Raw genomic sequence first — 20,773 nt, 5'->3', positions numbered from 1 at the left:
AAAAAAAAAAAAAAAAAAAAAAAAAATGGGGAAACCAAAGCTAGGGAAAGATTCCCAATAGCAGTAAGTGGGGAGTTAAAACTGTAATTTACTCCTCTCCCAATTCCTGTTCTTTATCACCATTTGGTTATCAAGCAATGAAGGAAGCCTAGCTCCCACATCTAGAGTTCACAGGCTGGTTGGGGTAGCAGTAAACAATCCCTGTGGCAATCAGTGCCATCATCCAGGTATGGCCAGGAGCTATGGGAGCCCAGAGCCTGGCAGACTCTAGTCATGTCTAAGAGGGAGTCAGGGCCAATTTTTGGGTGAGGTGATGTTGGAGCTGAGTGCTGTAGCATGAACTAGAATTGACCAGGAAGCTGAGGGTGGCTGTTCAGGCCAGGCAAGGCAATAGCAGTTACAAAGGCACAGGGGCAAGTAAGAACATGATGTGTTTGCTCTAGATGCCGGCAAGACATGAGTCACTGATGCATTAGAGACTGCTGCACCAGTACAGGCAAGAAACCATAAGGGCTGAAACTAAGAATGTGGCAGTGGGGGCAAAGAGGGAAGGACAGACTGGAGAAGGTATCGAGGAGGGAGAATGGCACATGAAGGCTAGCGCTTATGAGGGGTAAGCAGGGTTGTCGTGTACAGTTGTGAAGTCTGTGGACTGCTTAGTTTCCCAGATGAGGGGTCTGAAATTCAGTCTTCATTGCTGCCTTGTACAGAAGAAGAGTTGGCCTTTTTTTTTTTTTTTTTTTTTTTTTTTTGAGGCGGACTCTAGCTCTGTAGCCCAGACTGGAGTGCAGTAGCAGTTTCAACTCACTGCAGCCTCTGCCTCCCAGACTGAAGCAATTCTCCTGCCTCAGCCTCCGGAGTAGCTGGGATTATAGGGGCCCGCCCCCATACCCAGCTAATTTTTGTATTTTGGTAGAGATGGGGTTTCACCATGTTGGCCAGGCTGGTCTTGAACTCCTGGCCTCAGGTAATCTGCCCGCCTCAGCCTCTTAAAGTGCTGGGATTACAGGCGTGAGCCACCATGGCTGGAGTTTGCCTTTTTCTCATTCACCAGTGACACCATAGAGGCATATGATGTGTACAGGTATATGAGGCTCAGAGGCATGGAGGCAATGACACCACAGAGGAAGTGAGAATAAATCACTCCCAGGAAGGCAAGATTCCAGAATATGAGTGTGTCTAAAGAAAAGACCACCTCTCAATATCTGAACCAAAAAGCTGCATTTACTACAGTATTTACTTAAGGGAGCAGAGCTGGGCCTGTTAGGTGCAATCCCTGTGAGTGGAGCAGGGCACTGATCTTATATATAAGGTGCCAGGAGTTGAAGATCAATGGTGGGCACATATCAAGGGAGGTAGTGTTTAGGGACTGGTTGGTCAACCAGTGTGGCTGTTACCAATTGGCTGGCTGTCAGATGTCTGGTCACTGAGGAAAATTGTTCAGCTGAAGGGAGATGAATTGTCTTTAAGTGGCTTAAAACTGGTTATGGTGGTGACTTGTTGCCATGGCAACGGAACAGTCTTTCCTGTGGGTATGAACTTTTGTTTCCCCCTCAGTGACTGGTAACACAAAGCATTCACTCTCAGAGGTTGCTTTCCTTTATGAAGGACCATGTTGGCTCTGGGGAGAGAAGTTCACGGGCTGGCTAGGGTCAGAATACTTGCCTGGCCCAGGTATTCAAAGGTCCAGTTCATCACCTCTCCAAGATCCTGTGGCTGAGGTGTTTCCAACACAGGGATCAGGGAAGTTAGTTGCATTGTAGGGAACATACCTAATCAGAAATGGGACCTAGGGCTGGGTGCAGTGGCTCACACCTGTGATCCCAGCACTTTGGGAGGTCAAAGCAAGAGGATCCCCTGAACCTAGGAGCTTGAGACCAGTCTGGCCAACATAGTGAGACCCCATTTCTTAAAAAAAAAAAAAAAAAAAAAAAGCCTGGGCACGGTGGCTCATACCTGTAATCCAAGCACTTTGGGAGGCCAAGACGGGTGGATCACCTGAGGTCAGGAGTTCGAGAGCAGCCTGAACAACATGGTGAAAGCCCGTCTCTACTAAAAAATCTAAAAAATTAGCCGAGCGTTATGGTCGGTGCCTGTAATCCCAGCCACCTGGGAGGCTGAGGCAGGAGAATCCCTTGAACCCGGGAGGCAGAGGTTGCAGTGAGCTGAGATCGTGCCACTGTACTCTAGCCTGGGCGTTACAGAGCAAGACTCCGTCTAAAAAAAAAAAAAAAATTAGCTGGGAGTGAGGCACATGTTTGTAGTCTCAGCTACTTGGGAGGCTGAGATGGGAGGATCGAGCTCAAGAGTTTGAGCTCAGGCTGCAGTGGGTCATGATCACGCCACTGCACTCCCACCCACAAGACACAGTGAGACCTTATCTCAAAAAAAAAAAAAAATCAGAAATGAGACCTAGGAGCCCGGACTCCCAGTCACTTCTTCCGTAAAGGAGACTATGAAGTGCTGGTGGGCAGTGTGGTGCAGCTGGCCAGACCTCACAGCCAGCTTTTGCCCCTGCCTTCTCCACAGAGGCCTCTCCTTAGTCCTTCCTTTATGTCTCTCCTTGGGCTTAGTAGGAACCACATGTGTTTGTTTGCCCAACCATAATCCTGAGAACTATCCCTGGAGCTGCCATGGGAGGTTCTGAGCTCTGCCAGGACTCGGATAAAAGCAGATGGGTGCTTTTCTGCAGCTCAGCGGCCACTTACATCCATCCGAGCTACCCGCACACTTTACTCCCATTGAGCAATGGCTTCTGGTAGGTAGGCTCGGGTGGGTGGGTTTGTTTTTTAAAATAATTGTTTAAAACTTTTGGTCAGGCGCTCAAGCCGGTAATCCCAGTACTTTGAGAGGCTGAGGTGGGTGGATCACCTAAGGTCAGGAGTTCAAGACCAGCCTGGCCAACATGGTGAAACCCCATCTCTACTAAAAATACAAAAATGAGCTAGGCATGGTGGCACAAACTTGTAATCCCAGCTACTCAGGAGGCTGAGGCAGGAGAATCACTTGAACCCAGGAGGTGGAGGTTGCAGTGAGCTGAGATTGTGCCACTGCACTCCAGCCTGGGTGACAGAGTGAGACTCTGTCTCAAAAAAAAATAAAATAAAATGAAAAATAAAGTGTACAATTCAGTGGTTTTTGGTATCTTCACAGATGTGTGCAACATCACCACAGTCAACTTAAAACATTTTCGGCACCTCAAAAAGAAACCCCACCCCCTGTATTTATCACCCCCAACCCTCCCAGCCCCTGGCAATCACTACTCTACTTTCTGTCTCTATAGATTTGCCTATTCTGGACATTTCATATAAGTAAAATCATACACCATGCAGTCTATTGTAACTAGCTTCTTTGGCTCAGCATAATGTTTTCTTTTCTTTTCTTTCTTTCTTTTTTTTTTTTTGACAGAGTCTCACACTCTCGCCCAGGCTGGAGTGCAGTGGTGCGATCTCCGCTCACTGCAAGCTCCGCCTCCCAGGTTCACACCATTCTCCTGGCTCAGCCTCCCGAGTAGCTGGGACTACAGGTGCCTGCCACCGTGCCCGGCTAATTTTTTGTATTTTTAGTACAGACTGGGTTTCTTTTTTTTTTGAGACGGAGTCTTGCTCTGTCGCCCAGGCTAGAGTGCAGTGGCCGGATCTCAGCTCACCGCAACCTCTGCCTCCTGGGTTCACGCCATTCTCCTGGCTCAGCCTCCCGAGTGGCTGGGACCACAGGCGCCCACCACCTCGCCTGGCTAATTTTTTGTATTTTTAGTAGAGACGGGGTTTCACCGTGTTAGCCAGGAGGGTCTCGATCTCCTGACCTCGTGATCCGCCCGTCTCGGCCTCCCAAAGTGCTGGGATTACAGGCTTGAGCCACCGCGCCCGGCCCCAGACTGGGTTTCACCGTGTTAGTCAGGATGGTCTTGATTTCCTAACCTTGTGATCTGCCTGCCTCAGCCTCCCAAAGTGCTGGGATTACAGGTGTGAGCCACCGTGCCCAGCCATCTCAGCATAATGTTTTCAAGGTTCATCCATGTGTGGCATAGATCAGTACTTCCTTCCTTTTTATAGCCAAATAACATTCCATTGTATGGATGTATCATATTTTGTTTTGTTTTGTTTTGTTTGAGACACAGTGTCAATCTGTCGCCCAGGCTGGAGTGCAGTAGCATGATCTCAGCTCACTACAACCTCCGTGTCCCAAGTTCAAGCGATTCTCCTGCCTCAGCCTCACGAGTAGCTGGGATTACAGGTGTGTGCCACCATACCTGGCTAATTTTTAGTAGAGACAGTGTTTCACCATGTTGGCCAGGCTGGTCTCAAACTCCTGGCCTCATGTGATCTGCCTGCCTCAGCCCCGCAAAGTGCTGGGATTACAGGTGTGAACCACCACACCCAGCCACCATGTTTTGCTTATTCATTCATCAGCTGATGGACTTTTGGGTTGTTTCCACCTTTCGGCTATTGTGAAAAATGCTGCTATGAACATTTGTGTAGGAATTTTTGTGTGGATATGTTTTCATTTCTCTTGAGTATATACCTAGGAGGGGAATTTCTGGGTCATATGGCAACTCTATGTTTAACCACTGAGAAACTCAGGTGGGTTTTTTCTTTTTTAATTTTTTTGAGATGGAGTCTCGCTCCGTCGCCCACGCTGGAGGACAGTGGTAGGATCTCAGCTCACTGTAACCTCCGCCACCTGGGCTCAAGTGAGTCTCCAGTCTCAGCCTCTTAAGTAGCTGGGATTACAGGTGTGTGCCACCACACCTGGCTAATTTTTTTTTTTTTTTTTTTTTGTTCTTGTTGTTTGTTTTTGTTTTGAGACGGAGTCTCACTCTGTTGCCCAGGCTGGCGTGCAGAGGCGCCATCTTAGCTCACGGCAATGTCTGTCCCCCGGGTTCAAGCGATTCTCCTGCCTCAGCCTACCGGGTAGCTGGGATTACAGGCACCCACCATCACACCTGACTAATTTTTTTGTGTATTTTTAGTAGAGATGGGGTTTCGCCATGGTGGGCAGGCTGGTCTCGAACTCCTGACCTCAGGTTATCTGCCTGCCTCAGCCTCCCAAAGCATTGGATTACAGGTGTGAGCCACCATGCCCAGCCTAATTTTTGTATTTTTAGTAGAGATGGGGTTTCACCATGTTGGCCAGGCTGATCTCAAACTCCTGACCTCAAGTCATCCACCCACCTCGGCCTCCCAAAGTGTTGGGATTATAGGCGTGAGCCACCGCTCCCAGCCCCATGTGGGTTTCTGATGGTTGTTGTTTCTTGTCCATATTTCTTAGGCTGGTCAACATTGAGCCTGCTCTGGATGACAGCTCTGGGAGACTGGATATTTTCCTTCACTGCAGTCAGAAATATAACAGCTCCTGCATGTAAACTCAGCACTTCGGGAGGCCGAGGCGGGAGGATCACCTGAGCCGGGAAGTTTGAGGCTGCAGTGAGCTATAATCATGCCACTGCACTCCAGCCTGGGTGACAGAGAAAGACTCTGTCTCAAAAAAAGAAAAAAAGGAATATAACAACCACCAGTTCCCCTGTTCCACCTCTGACAAAATCCTTAATATTGGATACTTGGCCACCTTGCCATCAGCTGACAGGTACCTTTAATAGCTTTCCTTAGTCAATTGGTAAGTAGCCACTGAATGCTGACCTGAAAGCACCTGATCGATTTATAGACTATACTGTGGCAGCCATGAGAACACACTCTTCCAATGTCATAGAGCAGCAGCTGATTTTTTTTTTTTTTTTTGAGATAGAGTCTTGCTCTGTTGCCCAGGCTGGAGTGCAGTGGCATAATCTTGGCTCACTGCAGCCTCCAACTCCTGGGTTCAGGCAGTCCTCCCATCTCAGCCTTCCGAATAACTGGAACTACAGGCATGCACTACTATATGGGCTAATTTTATTTTATTTTAAACATTTTTTAATTAATTAATTAATTCATTTATTTATTTTGAGACAGTCTTGGTCTGTCGCCCAGGCTGGAGTGCAGTGGCGTGATCTGGGCTCACTGCAACCTCTGCCTCCCGGATTCAAGCGATTCTCCTGCCTCAGCCTCCCGAGTAGCTGGGATTATAGGCACCTGCACCACACCCGGCTACTTTTTGTATTTTTAGTAGACATGAGGTTTCACCATGTTGGCCAGTCTGGTCTTGAACTCCTGACCTCATGATCCACCCACCTCAGCCTCCCAAAGTGCTGGGATTATAGGCGTGAGCCACCACACCCGGCCTATCTTTTTATTTTTATTTTTTTTTAAGAAATGGGGTCTCACTGTGTTGCCCAGACTGGTCTTGAATTCCTGGACTCAGGTGATCCACCTGCCTCGGCCTCCCAAAGTGCTGGAATTACAGGCATAAGCTACCGTGCCCAGAGCAGAGAGCTGATTGGCTGAGGGCCCCTCCCAGCATTCAGAGGCTGTGCTGCCCATGGGCTGCATCCAGCCATGATTTAGCATCCCTGTATCGAGAATGTGAAGGCAGGCTGGTCTTGGGAGCCCGAGGACCCCTCTAAAGGGTAACTTTGGCTGGAATAGCCCCCCACAGGCTTGCCAAATTTTCCCCAGAAATGCATTTGCAATCTAAGACGACACTGCCACCCATCAAACCTTCCTTCCTCCTTCCCTTACTCAGCATCACACCTGCGCTCCCAGCCCCATTTCCTGTCACAGACACATCTAATATATTTCCTGCAAATCCTGTCTTGGCAACTGCTTCTCGGAGATCCTGGACTAACACACTGCTAACCTCCCAACAATTCACTAAACTTGATGCAAATCAATCCCAAATAACTAAGTTTCTGCCAGTTTTGTTTTGGTTTTTTTTTTTTAAATGTTTTTAGAGACAGGGTCTCACTTTATTGCCAGGCTGGAGTACAGTGGTTATTCACATGTGTGATCATAGCGTATAGAAGCCTTGAACTCCTGACCTTAAGCCATCCTCCTGCTTTAGCCTCCTGAGGAGCTGGGACTACAGGCACGTGCCTCCTGTGCCCAGAATGTCAGCTTGTTTTGAATGCACAATTTTGAGGTCAGGCTCAGTGGCTCACACAGGCAATTCCAGTGCTTTGGAAGGCCAAGGCAGGAGGATCGCTTGAAGCCAGGAGTTTAAAACTGGCTTGTGCAACATAGGGCGACCTCATCTCAAAAACAAAAAAAGTGATCCAAGATTAATATAGACTGAGAAATCAGTTTCATGTGAATGAAAGCAGAAGGGTCAAAATTTGCTTATTGCCCTGCTTTGAGCATTTTACCATTACAGTTTTCACACAGGGTCTAGTGGCAGAGGGCTTGGTGCACACCAGGTGGTTTTGCGAGTGCCATAAATTTAAAAAAGAAAGAAGGCTTGGACTAAAGCCCGGCCTTATACTAAGTCTGACAATGCCGGGGGTATCAGGGAAGCCCATGTGCTGTCAGGGGAGCCCTTGAGGAAGCCGCAGCCTGCCGGAGAGCCCTCCTCTCTTTCCTGGCAGCACCAGCTCCAGCTGTTTACCTGCAGATGGCAACTGCATTTCGGGCGGGGGCAGTCCAAGTCTCTGAAGCACTGCTTTCTCTCCTAGAACCTGAGTCTTGAGGCATCATCTGGGCTCACGCCCTCTATGAGGCATAAATCCTCTCCTCTTCAGACACCAGCTGAGCTGGGAGATGTGAACAACAGGCGATGAGTTTGCAAGATGGTTCAACTATGGACATGTGGTGTCCTCACAGGAGTCCTGTGGGCTGAACGGCAGCTGCCCCTCCTTCCACCCAGCACAAAACTTGGTTTGTCTCGCTCACTCTAAATCTGGGCCTTCAATGAATGTTCAGTCCTTGATGAGGGAGTTCTGTGGAAAAAAAAAAAAAAACCGGAAAGGAAGGCTGGAGAGGACTTTATTAGCCTAAGGGGCAATGGAAGGTAAAAGGGCTGTGACTCCTGGTTAGCTTTTTTTTTTATTGTTTTTTGTTTTGTTTTGATTTTTTTTCTGGTAGCTTCTTTATCTCAGTGTTTTTTGTTTTCCTTTTCTTTTCTTTTTTTTTTTTTTTGAGACAGGGTCTCACTCTGTCACCCAAACTGGAGTACAGCGGTGCAATCACAACTTACTGAAGCCTCGACTTCTGGGGCTCAAGCAATCCTCCCACCTCAGCCTCCCTAGTGGCTGGGACTACAGGTGTGCACCACCACGCCCGGCTAATTTTTGTATTTTGTTGTAGAGACAGGTTTTCGCCATGTTGCCCAGGCTGGTCTCAAACTCCTGGGCTTAACTGATCCCCTTGCCTGGGCTTCCCAAAGTGCTGGGATTACAGGCATGAGCCACCATACCTAACTCTTATCTGAGTTTTTGTAACAGTTTGACAAATGAGCTTGTTGTTGGAAAATTGTAAGAGTCCTGGGAATTTCTCTGGGGCCTCAGGAATGAAACACTGCTCTACAAGGGGAGGCTTTCTGTCCTCGAATTCAGGGTTTAGGGGCTGGCTGGAGGCCTCGGGTAGAGATGAAGGCCCAGTTAGGATTTCCTTCACTGGAGTCCATCATTGATGAGTGCCTTGACTGGGGGTTGCCTGCTAAGAGGGCACAGAGCACAGATCCTCCACTGACACCCCCGCAGGAAGCAGGACTTGGTGGCCCCACTTACTCCCTACAGGATAGGAAAAGAGGGCAGTGCCCTGGTGAGGAGCTGTACAGGGGGTCCCTCAGGATGCTTGCTGGGAGGGGTGGGGAGGGCACAGGACGTGCTGGGACCTCGCTGGGAGCTAAGCCCCTCCCAGCTGATTTATTTTTAGGACCAGTAATGCTCGCCTGCGTGTGCCTCGAGCTTCAGAAGGCCCAGGAATCAACCCGACAAATGCCTTTTTGTGCTGTGTTCAGTAGAGATAAGATTAAAAAATAAATTAGTAGAGGGCAAAAAACAGTGGTTTACTCTCTTTACTGGCATTCAAGAAACTTCTTTGGTTTGATAGGCTTTAAGCTTCTTCCCAGATTTAAAATGCTGTGATTGGCACTAAATGGACCCTATCTCTGCCCAGGAATTCTGGCTTCTGGCTGCAAAGCCTTTGGGGTCCTTGCAATGGGGCAGGCATAACCTCCCATATTCCCTCCCTCAATCTTCCTTTCCTGCCTCGCTCTCTTTTTTTTATTTTTGAGACAAGGTCTCACTCTGTCACCCAGATTGAAGAGCAGTGTTGCAATCATGGCTCACTGCAGCCTCAACCTCCTAGGCTCAAGCGATCCTCTCACCTCAGCCTCCCAAGTAGCTGGGACTACAGGCACACACCACCACGTCCAGCTAATTTTTGTATTTTTTGTAGTGATGGGGATTTGCCACGTTGCCCAGGCTGGCTGCTCTCACTTCAGCCTCTCCAAGTGCTGAGATTATAGGTTTGAGCCACCATGCCCTCCCTGCCTCTCTCTTCTGATAAAGGAAGCCCTGACTTTGGAGTCCTTCCCTGTGGATCACCTCTGATAAATCTAGTCTCTTGTTCATCTGCTCTTTTATTTATTTATTAAAAAAAATTTTTTTAAAGACTAGTAAAGTGCAGTAGTGAGAAGTGGGGAAAGGGTAGGACAAGGAGTTTGATCTGTAACTGACTGTGAACAATCAATTGAGGTAACTCCTGACCTTCAGACCAGCCTCATCAGCCCTTTTGAATGGCTCCTCTCAGTTTCTTCATCTGGAAAATGTGAACTGTGCATGACAGGAGGTAGGTGGGGATTTGTAGTGGAGAATTCTCAAGGTCTCTCCCAGCTCTGACACTTGGGGACCCAGGGAGTCTACCAAGGGCAAAGGCATCACCCTAAGTGCAAGTTCGTGTGTGGGGGTGTATGAAATAGTTAAGATGAAGTGCCCATCCTCAAGGAGTTTGCAGTTGAGTAGCTCAGAGGCATGCATAATAAATCTCAGGCAGGCCCAGTGCGGTGGCTCATGCCTGAAATCCCAGCATTTTGGGAGGCCAAGGCGGGTAGATCACGAGGTCAAGAGGTCGAGACCAGCCTGACCAACATGGTGAAACCCCATCGCTACTAAAAATACAAAAATGAGCTGGGCGTGGTAGCAGGCGTCTGTAATCCCAGCTACTCGGGAGGCTGAGGCAGGAGAATGGTTTGAACCCAGGAAGCAGAGGTTGCAGTGAGTCGAGATCACGCCACTGCACTCCAGCTTGGGTGACAGGGCGAGATTCCATTTCAAAAAGAAAAGCAAATAAATAAAATAAAAATCAATCAATCAATAAATCTCAGATAGATATCCAGGAAGTGAGGCATATCAGAGTTCATCAGAATTCGAAGGAGATACAAGATTCCTTCTGGAGGCAGAGGGGGTTGGTGAAGGGAATAAAGTAGGGTTCCCGAGTTCCTTTCCGAGGCCAGTGGCGCAGATGCTTTTGGCTTCCCAAACAAAGAATCCCAGTTATTGCCCAACTCTGATCCTGGCAGGCAAGTCTTCCCCTACCAGGCAGCCACACTCACACCTTCTGAATTGGTGGCTCATTAAATCTTTTTTGCCTTCTTAATCACACTGTTAATAATACTTATTTTTATTTTATTTTTTTGAGACTGAGTCTCACTGTTGTTGGGTCAGGCTGGAGGGCAATGGTGCGATCTCAGCTCACTGCAACCTCCACCTCCCGGGTTCCAGCGATTCTCCTGCCTCAGCCTCCTGAGTAGCTGGGATTATAGGCACCCACCACCACACCTGGCTAATTTTTGTATTTTTAGTAGAGATGGGGTTTCACCATATTGGCCAGGCTGGTCTCGAACTCCTGACCTCAGGTGATCCACCCATCTTGGCCTCCCAAAGTGCTGGGATTACAGGCGTGGGCCACCGTGCCCAGCCAATAATATTTATTAATATAATATTACCGGCCGATAATATCACTGGCCAGGTGTGGTGGCTCACGCCTGTAATGCCAGTACTTTGGAAGGCCAAGGCGGGAGGATCACCTGAGCTCAGGAGTTTGACACCAGCCTGGCCAACATGGTGAAACCCCGTTTCTACCAAAAATAAAAAATTAGCCAGGCGTGGTGACGGACACCTATAATCCCAGCTCCTCGGGAGGGGGAGGCTGCGGCAGGAGAATTGCTTGAACCTGGGAGGCGGAGGTTTCAGTGAGCTGAGATCATGCCATTGCCCTCCAGCCTGGGTGACAGAACAAGACTCCATCTAAAAAAATAATATATATATATATAATATATTTAAAATTCGTGACTAGTTGTTTCCATTCATGATCTCATCTATTTCTCACAACAGGGCTTTGCTTAGGTGGGTATGAATATGATTACAGACAGGGAAATGGGATGAGAAGTTGAGTGACTCGTGGCAGGCCCCAGAGCTAACCAGAAACAGGAATATTTGAACTTGAGTTTCCGAGAACATCTTCTTCCTACTCACATTTCTTACTCATTGCAGAAATGAGAGAACCCAGTGAGGAGACGAGGTGACAAGGGCACAGAATCTTGAATGTCTTGAGAGCAGGAGAAGGAGAAGAAAACATGGTAGGAGTCAGGCTAGGAGCATGGATTTGGGCCAAAGCAGGACAAAAAGCCAAGGTTAAGGCTGGAACAGCTCTCCCTGGGAGTGTCTGAACAACAGATTAGGATGACTGAGCAGCAGGAAAGATCAGAGGGAGAACTGCCTATGAGACAGGCTCCTCAGCAAAACTCCCATAGGGGTGACACCCCTGGGGCTTGAACTATAAGCCCTTTGAGGGCATTCTAGCTTGGCAGCTCTAGGGTCCTGTGAGTTCTGGTGCAGCTTCTAGGGCTGCACCTCATCCCAGTCAACTCTCCAGTTACTGAATTCCATCTTCTCCCAGCTACAGAGGAGAGAAGCAGTGGAGTGCTGTGGTGAGAGTGCAGACTAGGCCATTGGGTGACCTGGGTTTGAGTCCCAGTTTCTCCTCCACTTCCTAGCTGTGACTCTGCACAACGATTCCCCTGGTCCCTGGTACCCTCATCTGTGGAACAGAGCTATAGTAGTTCTTTTTTTTTTTTTTTTTTTGAGGCGGGGGCTCGCTCTGTCACCCGGACTGGAGTGCAGTGGCCGGATCTCAGCTCACTGCAAGCTCCACCTCCCAGGTTTACGCCATTCTCCTGCCTCAGCCTCCGGAGTAGCTGGGACTACAGGTGCCCGCCACCTCTATTTTTAGTAGAGACGGGGTTTCACCGTGTTAGCCAGGATGGTCTTGATCCCCTGACCTCGTGATCCGCCCGTCTCGGCCTCCCAAAGTGCTGGGATTACAGGCTTGAGCCACCGCGCCCGGCCTTATAGTAGTTCTTACATAAGTCTGGGTATGGTGGCTCACACCTGTAATCCCAGCACTTTGGGAGGCCGAGGCGGGTGGATCACCTGAGGTCGGGTGTTTGAGACCAGCCTGACAGACATGGTGAAACCCCGTGTCTACTAAAAATACAAAATTACCCAGGCGTGGTGGCACATGCCTGTAATCCCAGCTCCTCGGGAGGCTGAGTCAGAAGAATTGCTTGAACCCAGGAGGCCGAGGTTGTGGTGAGCCAAGATTGAGCCGTTGCTCTCCAGCCTGGGCAACCAGAGCAAAACTACGTCTCAAAAAAAAAAAAAAAAAAAGTTCTTACATAATATGAATTGCTGGGGTTGAAATTATACATTAAAAGGCTAGTTGCACTAAACCGTCACAAACAGGAGCCATTATGATAATATAGCTACAAACCACTTGTGTTTTGGTTCATGTTGTCCCCAAAGTGCCTTTTCACTGCCTCTCAAATCCTTCCTACACTTCAAAGTCAACAAATGCCAAAAATACAACAAAAATGTGGAGGCCACAGACTATAGTGGAGTAAGAGCATGGTCTTGGGAGCCAGCAGCCTGGGCTTGAATCCTAATCTCTGTCACCTTGTTCAAATTTCCTCATCTGCAAGCGGGGAAAAGATAGAACCTACCTCAGAGGGTCATTGTGGAGACAGGAGGATTGAACGAGTTAATATTTGCAAAGCACTTAGAACACTGACTGGCATGCCGTAGGTGTTTTACTGGTACATGATCACCGCTCACTGCAACCTCGGCCTCTCAGGTTCAAGTGATTCTCCTGCCTCAGCCTCCTGATTACAGACACACTCCACCATGCCCGGCTGATATTTTTGTATTTTTAGTAGAGTTGGGGGGGGGGGTTTCACCATGTTGGTCAGGCTGGTCTTGAACTCCTGACCTCAAATGATCTGTCTGTCTCGGCCTCCCAAAGTGCTGGGATTACAGGCGTGAGCCACCCAATGTTACTTTTGGCTACTCGTACATGGGCCTCATTTGCCCTCTGCTTGCTTGAACAACAGGAAACACATTCAGCCCATCCTTGAGTCTAGTCCACTGCCTGGTTCATGTTTGGTGCTCATTAAAGTGTCCAGATTGAAATCAATCAGGAGACTGGCCTGCCACAGTGGCTCACACCTGTCATTCCAGTGTCTCTGGGAGGTTGCTGCAGGAGGATGGCTTGAGGCCAGGAGTTTGAGACCAGCCCAGTCAATACAGCAGTCAACATAGCCAGACCTATCTCTACAGGAAAAAAAAAAAAAAAAATTAGCCAGGTCTGGTGGCATGCCTGTAGTCCTAGCTATTCAAGAGGCTGAGGCAGGAGGATTACTTGAGTCCAGGAGTTCAAGGCTGCTGCAGTGAGCTATAATCATGCTACTGATCTCTGCTTTACGAACAGAGGGAAACCCTGTTTCAAAAAAGAAAAAGAAGGCTGGGCACGGTGGCTCATGCCGGTAATCCCAGCATTTTGGGAGGCCGAGGCCGGTGGATCACTTGAGGTCAGGATTTCGATACTAGCCTGGACAACACAGTGAAACCCCGCTTCTACTAAAAGTACAAAAATCAGCCGTGCGTGGTGGCGGGCACCTGTAATCCCAGCTACTCGGTTGGCTGAGGCAGGAGAACTGCTTGAACCCGGGAGGTGGAGGTTGCAGTGAGGCGAGATCGAGGCACTCACTCACTGCACTCCAGCATGGGAGACAGCTCCGTCTAAAAAAAAAAAAAAAAAAAAAATTGTAGTAATAAATTGCTGATTGGGGCTGGGAGAAGGACAGGCAGTGACTAGAATTCGCCCCTTTCTGAAATATTTGAAGGGTCCTAGCGTTTGCTTCCTTGTTGGAGGCCCAGAAAGCACTGACTTGACCTGTGTGAAAGATTGTAGACAGAGACGGGATAAAGAACCAAGTGCTGGAAAAGAGCAGGCTCTGGAATCAGCAGGGTCACGGGCAGTTTCCTTACGTGTAAACTAGGAGTAAAAAGATCAGTGTCCCGCCGAAATGAGAGAGTAATAGTAAAAACTACTATTTACTGAGCACTTCCAGGTACTCAGTAAGTATTTATGATCCCATTTTACAGATGAGGCTGGGAGGTTTCCCGACCTGCCCGAAGATACAAAGCAAGTAGTATGCACGAGTGAAGACTCGAACACAGGTCTGTGAATCAATCTCTGTGTGGGGATGGGAGCGGTTGCAGAGATAAGAGCCACTTAATCTGGCCGAGCCGCTCGGGAGCAGCGCGGCAGCCAGCGGAGTGGCACCGCCCCTAGCGCCCGCCGCCCGCCGCCCTCCGCCCTCCGCCCTCCGCCCTCCGCCCTCCGCCCTCCGCCCTCCGCCCTCCGCCCTCCGCGTGCTTACGTGCGCTCCGTGACCGCCGCGGCCCACGCGGGGCTGACGAGACAGGACGCATGCGCTCTGCGTGCCACAACGCCCCCCCCCCTCCCGTCGGGGGCCGCGGAGCCAGGATGCGGCGCATGCGCACACCTGGCGGGCGGAGAGCGGTCCAGAGCAAGTAGAAAGATTTGGGCGAGATCGTGCGCGGGAGCCGGGCCGTGCGGCGCGAGCGCGCAGGCGCGGCAGAGGGGGCGGGCTGCTACTCCGGAATCTGCGAACCGCAGTCGGTGCCGCATCCTCAGCCCGCCGCCATGGCAGCCCACAAACTGGTGCTGATCCGCCACGGCGAGAGCGCATGGAACCTGGAGAACCGCTTCAGCGGCTGGTACGACGCCGACCTGAGCCCAGCGGGCCACGAGGAGGCGAAGCGCGGCGGGCAGGCGCTGCGAGGTGCGGAGGGGCGGGTGGGAGCTGCGAAGGGCCGGGTGTCCGGCCTCGGAGGCCACCTGGCTGGCGTCTGCGCCCTCCCGGAGAGGGCCGGCACCTTGGGCAGCATCTCTCTAGCAGTTTAGTGTGTAGTTGAGAAAATGAATCCATCCAAATGACTTGTTCAAGGTCACGCCGTGGAGCGTGAGGGACTGTGCCGGGGGAGGACCCAGGGCGGTGGCCCCGCAACCCTTTGCGCTCCCCACGACACCGCTTCGCAGTTTTCCCGTTCTAGTCTCGACGTTTAATAAGTCGGGGACAGGCCGGGCGCGGTGGCTCACGCCTGTAATCCCAGCATGTTGGGAGGCCGAGGCGGGTGGATCACTTGGGGTCAGGAGTTCGAGACCAGCCTGACTAACATGGTGAAACCCCGTCTCTACTGAAAATACAAAATTAGCCGGGCGTGGTGGCGCACGCTTGTAATCTCAGGTACTCGGGAGTCTGAGGCAGGAGAATCGCTTGAACCTGGGAGGCGGAGTGCCGTGAGCCGAGATCGCGCCATTGCACTCCAGCCTGGGGAACGAGAGCGAAACTCGGTCTCAGAAAAATAAAAAAAATAATAATAAGTCGTGGACAGTTTGCCCTAATGGAGCCATTTGTGGCGGCCAGGTCTTTTTCAGATTCCCCCAGCGCCAGAAACGGTTGGTACAGTCTGGGGCTCCTGGAGGAGGACGCCCTGTGCCTTACAGCAGCTGTAACCAAGGCTTCTCAAGAGGCGGCTACGGATCCTAGCGGATCGGCAGGCCACACAGCCTCGTCCCCAGCAGTAGGTTGGAGTCCCCGGGGGTGCCTAACAAGCCTCAGGACACCAGTAAATCCGCGTGCTTGTGTAGGACTTTGCTGTTCAGTAGCATTCCACAAATAGTGTGTCTAAAACGCATCCGTAGATATAACTGAGTGAATGAATGAATGGTTTGAGTTGCTCCTTCTACCCAATAAAATACATAGGATTTTATCCTCCTCCGCCTTCCTAGGCCGCTTTATAGTTGGGAAAAGTGAGGATGTGGAAAGATGACTTGTCCAAGGTCATGTCTTATTCCTAGTCCAGTGTCCTCGCCCTAGTTCTGGGTGAAATAACAGGTAGGTGTTAGGAACTGGTATAGGCTTTTGGCCAAGGACGCTGGGCAAAGGTGGAAGTGGCTGTGAGATAATGCTTGCCTATCCAGGCTTGCCCCCACCCCAGTCTGCTCTTTGTGGTTTCGGAATGCTAATAAGGAAGCATTTCCTGCTGCCGGCAATGCCAAGAATCCCTGAAGAGGTGCTTCCACTGATGATAGGGGCAGATCCTCCTTTGCTCCCTTCTCACCTCTGGACAAAGAAGCAGCCATTCACAAGGATCATTGATGAGGCACAGGTATTTGGCCTCAGATTGCTCTCCTAGCTTGCCTTCACTGTACTATCCTTCTCAAATGATGCAAAACGCGGGACAGTCTGGGAAATGTAAACGTCTGCGGGGTGGGGTGGGCAGGGGAGTGAATATTTGAGATGGCCTGGTGTGACCTCATCTTTTAGGAGAGGCTGGGAGATGGAAAGTGCTGGTAAAGGAGGCCATTTTCTTTAGCTCTGTGGCAGGAAGAACTGTATCAGTCTGGTGGTTTCCCAACAACTAGTCCACGTTAAACCATGTTGTCTCTATTTGAGACTGATCAAATAGTTAAACTTGTAATCTCTAAAATAACAGATCCTATTTCAGTTTTAAAATAAATGTTAGCATTAGCCGGGCGCGGTGGCTCAAGCCTGTAATCCCAGCACTTTGGGAGGCTGAGACGGGCGGATCACAAGGTCAGGAGATCGAGACCATCCTGGCTAACACGGTGAAACCCCGTCTCTACTAAAAATACAAAAAACTAGCCGGGCAAGGTGGCGGGCATCTGTAGTCCCAGCTACTCGGGAGGCTGAGGCAGGAGAATGGCGTAAACCTGGGAGGCGGAGCTTGCAGTGAGCTGAGATCCGGCCACTGCACTCCAGCCCGGGCGACAGAGCAAGACTCCGTCTCAAAAAAAAATAAAAATAAAAATAAATAAATGTTAGCATTAAATTAAAAAGTTAACAGTATAAAAAATTAAAATATTTAACAGTTTAAAAGGTCGAAAACATAAATAATTCTTCAGTGCTTTAAGTGATAGGGTTTGTACAGTCTTGAATCTGATTTCAGGAGAAAGCTAGTGAGAACTGAGTTTCCCCTTGCATCCTTACTGCTAAGAGAGGGATGGCCTGGGGGAGGATGGAGTCTACACCACAGTGTCCACTCCTACCCCTGTGAGTGTCCCTAGGCTATGTTTTACTTTGATGGGCAAGTTAAAGGAAGAGACTTTATGCTCTGATGTTTCAGGTTCTCTGTTAAGAGTCCTAAGCAGAACTTCTTTTGTCCTCAAGGTCCTATTTATGTGTCCAAAGTGAGCCGCCTCATTGCAAGTGGAAATAATTGCAGTAAAACAGCCTGAAGCTCTCCAGCATGGGGGCTGACTCGAGCACTGTGGGTATTCACTTCCGGGTGACTCAGCCTTTTGTTGGGGAGCCATTCCTCTCCTTACAGTTAGGAAGGTGACAGTAAGTGAGTCTACTAGGACTTGTCTGGCGGCTCAGTGATGAGACCTGTTTTTTCTCTTGTGGGTAGTGTGAGTTTTCCTGGTGATTAATTCCCCCCAGCCCTCACTCAGTAAGATTGAGTTCTTCTTGGCCTCATTCTCATTTGAATGACTGGCAGGAAAATTCACCTCATGTTTTATTAATTACTGTTGCTAACCTCAATATGAAGCAATATCCAGGCAAGTTTGTGCTGAATTTCTAAGAGGGCCTTCTAGCCTCATGGAGAAAAACAGGAATGTTTTCTTGGTCATCAAGGAAAGTGCCATCTCCCCATTATGGTGGGAGGGAGAGTACTCTTTCATGAAACAAAATCAGTAAGACTGGTTTTTTTTTTTTTTTTTTTTAGCGCAACAGTGTCTCGCTCTGTCGCCCAGGCTGGAGTGCAGTAGCGCAATCTCGGCTCACTGCAAGCTCTGCCTCCCGGATTCACGCCATTCTCCTGCTTCAGCCTTCTGAGTAGCTGGGACTACAGGCGCCCGCCACCACGCCCGGCTAATTTTTTTTGTATTTTTAGTAGAGACGGGGTTTTACCGTGTTAGTCAGGATGGTCTCAATCTCCTGACCTCATGATCTGCCCGCCTCGGCCTTCCAAAGTGCTGGGATTACAGACGTGAGCCACCGTGCCCGGCCAAGACTGATTTCTTGTAACCTATTCGTTGGGCCAACATAACTCTTGCCACAATAACTACTGTGTATGGAACACATATTCATTGATTAATCAGATAGTGCACAACACTGGGTCTTTCTTTAGTGAGTGGCTTCTCTTAAACTTGGTTTAATACTTAAGTAGGTATACTCTTCTGAGGGTACTTGGGATTAGGCTGGAACTTTGACGACAGTAGAGAGAAACCATGGATTAGAGTTTGTGATGTGATTTCCATACTCCACAGTGAATACAATTTCATACAACAAACAAATACAATTGCAAACAAATACAAAAACAAAATACAATTTCATACAACAAACTGAAGTTTCCTCAGTACAGGAAGAGCTCTTCCTATGTCCTGATTGGGACTTAAATCCTAATTTTCTTAGATCAGAGTTCTAGTAAAATGTCTATTAGAAGTGACAATTCCCAGCCTGGGCAACATGGTGAAACTCTGTCTCTACTAAAAATACAAAAATTAGCTGGATATGGTGGTGTGTGCCTGTAATCTCAGCTTACTTGGGAGGCTGAGGCAGAAGAATTGCTTGAACCTGGGAGACGGAGGTTGCAGTGAGCCGAGATCGCGCCACTGCACTCCACCCTGGGCAACGGAGTGAGACTGTCTCAAAAAAAAAAAAAAAAAAGCCAGGCGTGGTGGCTCACACCTGTAATCCCAGCGCTTTGGGAGGCTGAGGTGGGCGGAGTTTGAGACAAGACTGGCTAACATAGTGAAACCCCGTCTCTACTAAAAATACAAAAATTAGCTGGGTGTGGTGGCATGCACCTGTAGTCCCAGCTACTTGGGAAGCTGAGGCAGGAGAATCGCTTGAACCTGGGAAGCAGAGATTGCAGTGAGCTGAGACCACCCCATTGCACTGCAGCCTGCCTGACAGAGTGAGACTCTGTCTTAAAAAAAAAAAAAAAAAAAGTGACAATTCTAACTGAAATACAAACATCAGGATCCTTGGGGAAATGGGGAAAGCTAGAGATGGTGGTGAAAAGTTGGATTCTGGAGTCCCACAGCATGGGTTTTAATCTCTTACATAATAGCTGTGACCTTAGGTAGATTGCAAGGATAAACAAAACAGTTGGCCAAATACTTTGTTTTTTGGCCAGATATTGTCATTTGGACTACTTGTACAGGAGATTGATATGGAAGAACATTTTGGCTGAGTAGACCTTGTTAGCTTATCACTTTGAACTTCTGATTTCCAGATGCTGGCTATGAGTTTGACATCTGCTTCACCTCAGTACAGAAGAGAGCGATCCGGACCCTCTGGACAGTGCTAGATGCCATTGATCAGATGTGGCTGCCAGTGGTGAGGACTTGGCGCCTCAATGAGCGGCACTATGGGGGTCTAACCGGTCTCAATAAAGCAGAAACTGCTGCAAAGCATGGTGAGGCCCAGGTGAAGATCTGGAGGCGCTCCTATGATGTCCCACCACCTCCGATGGAGCCCGACCACCCTTTCTACAGCAACATCAGTAAGGTATGGACAAACAGAGGTTTGGTCACTCCGCCCAGGATCAGGGGCTTTTAGTAGTGTCTGCCTAATCTCACTGAGCTTACAATTCATGATAAAATAGTTAATTGTAATCCTTCTCCAAGGAATGACCTTCACTTACTAGAAGATATGGTTGATAGTTTACTATCTCCTTTTTTGTATTTCCATTGTCAGATTTTATAAAAACCTGTGAATGTGCATGGGCCAAAATTAATACATCATGAAGTCTTTTAACAGATGTAACTGTTAATAAGTGGTGAACTTGGATTCTTTATTGCTTAGGATCGCAGGTATGCAGACCTCACAGAAGATCAGCTACCCTCCTGTGAGAGTCTGAAGGACACTATTGCCAGAGCTCTGCCCTTCTGGAATGAAGAAATAGTTCCCCAGATCAAGGAGGGGAAACGTGTACTGATTGCAGCCCATGGCAACAGCCTCCGGGGCATTGTCAAGCATCTGGAGGGTATGTATGTGTTTTCAGAGGTGCCTTCAAGGAAGGATAAAGCAGAACTGCTACAAATCAGGGACTTGGTAAAAAGGAGTCTAGGAAAGGGCTGGACATGTTAACAGCTTTAGAGGTGGTCTAGATTGACTTCTGGTGAAAACACACCCTCAACCCTTGTTTCTCAAAATGTGATCTGCAGAATAGTGACAGCTGGACCCCTTGGGAGCTTGTTATACATGCAGAACCTCAGGTATCACTCCAGACCTGTTTCAGAATCAGCATCTATTCCCCAGGTGATTTGGATACATATTAAAGCTTGAGAAGCTCACTTCTAGATTGGTATTGTCAAATGAAACTGCTAGTAAAAATCCTCCTTAGCTGGCAAAGCACAGTGGCTCATGCCTGTAATTGCAACACTTTGGGAGGCCAAGGCAGGAGGACCACTTGAGGCCAGAAGTTTGAGACAGCCTGGGCAACATAGTAAGACTGCATCTCTAAAAAAAATTTTTTTTTTTTTTTTTTTTTTTTTTTTTT

The 20,773-nt window shown here is 48.9% G+C and overlaps 1 protein-coding gene and 1 long non-coding RNA gene across 2 annotated transcripts in view; both read left to right on the top strand.

Annotated features, from left to right (window-relative positions):
• The window catches only part of LOC111538758, a 25,088-nt gene extending 17,141 nt beyond the window's left edge, over nucleotides 1–7,947 (top strand). The window contains exons 2-3 of the long non-coding RNA XR_002730449.3: nucleotides 5,272–5,586; nucleotides 7,544–7,947. This is a non-coding gene — a long non-coding RNA (uncharacterized LOC111538758). The remainder of the gene's footprint in view (nucleotides 1–5,271; nucleotides 5,587–7,543) is intronic.
• A 6,784-nt stretch (nucleotides 7,948–14,731) lies between these two features.
• The window catches only part of PGAM1 (phosphoglycerate mutase 1), a 7,765-nt gene continuing 1,723 nt past the window's right edge, over nucleotides 14,732–20,773 (top strand). Inside the window, exons 1-3 of the mRNA XM_023206315.3 lie at nucleotides 14,732–15,018; nucleotides 19,505–19,779; nucleotides 20,077–20,257. Of these exons, the coding sequence (XP_023062083.1) occupies nucleotides 14,880–15,018; nucleotides 19,505–19,779; nucleotides 20,077–20,257 (595 nt within the window). The 5' untranslated portion in view covers nucleotides 14,732–14,879. The remainder of the gene's footprint in view (nucleotides 15,019–19,504; nucleotides 19,780–20,076; nucleotides 20,258–20,773) is intronic.

This window comes from Piliocolobus tephrosceles, chromosome 9, assembly GCF_002776525.5.
Source record: "Piliocolobus tephrosceles isolate RC106 chromosome 9, ASM277652v3, whole genome shotgun sequence".
In the NCBI taxonomy this organism is placed as follows: Eukaryota; Metazoa; Chordata; class Mammalia; order Primates; family Cercopithecidae; genus Piliocolobus; species Piliocolobus tephrosceles.
The sequence above is the reverse complement of the archived record's forward strand: the minus strand, read 5'-3'. Positions and strand labels throughout refer to the sequence as shown.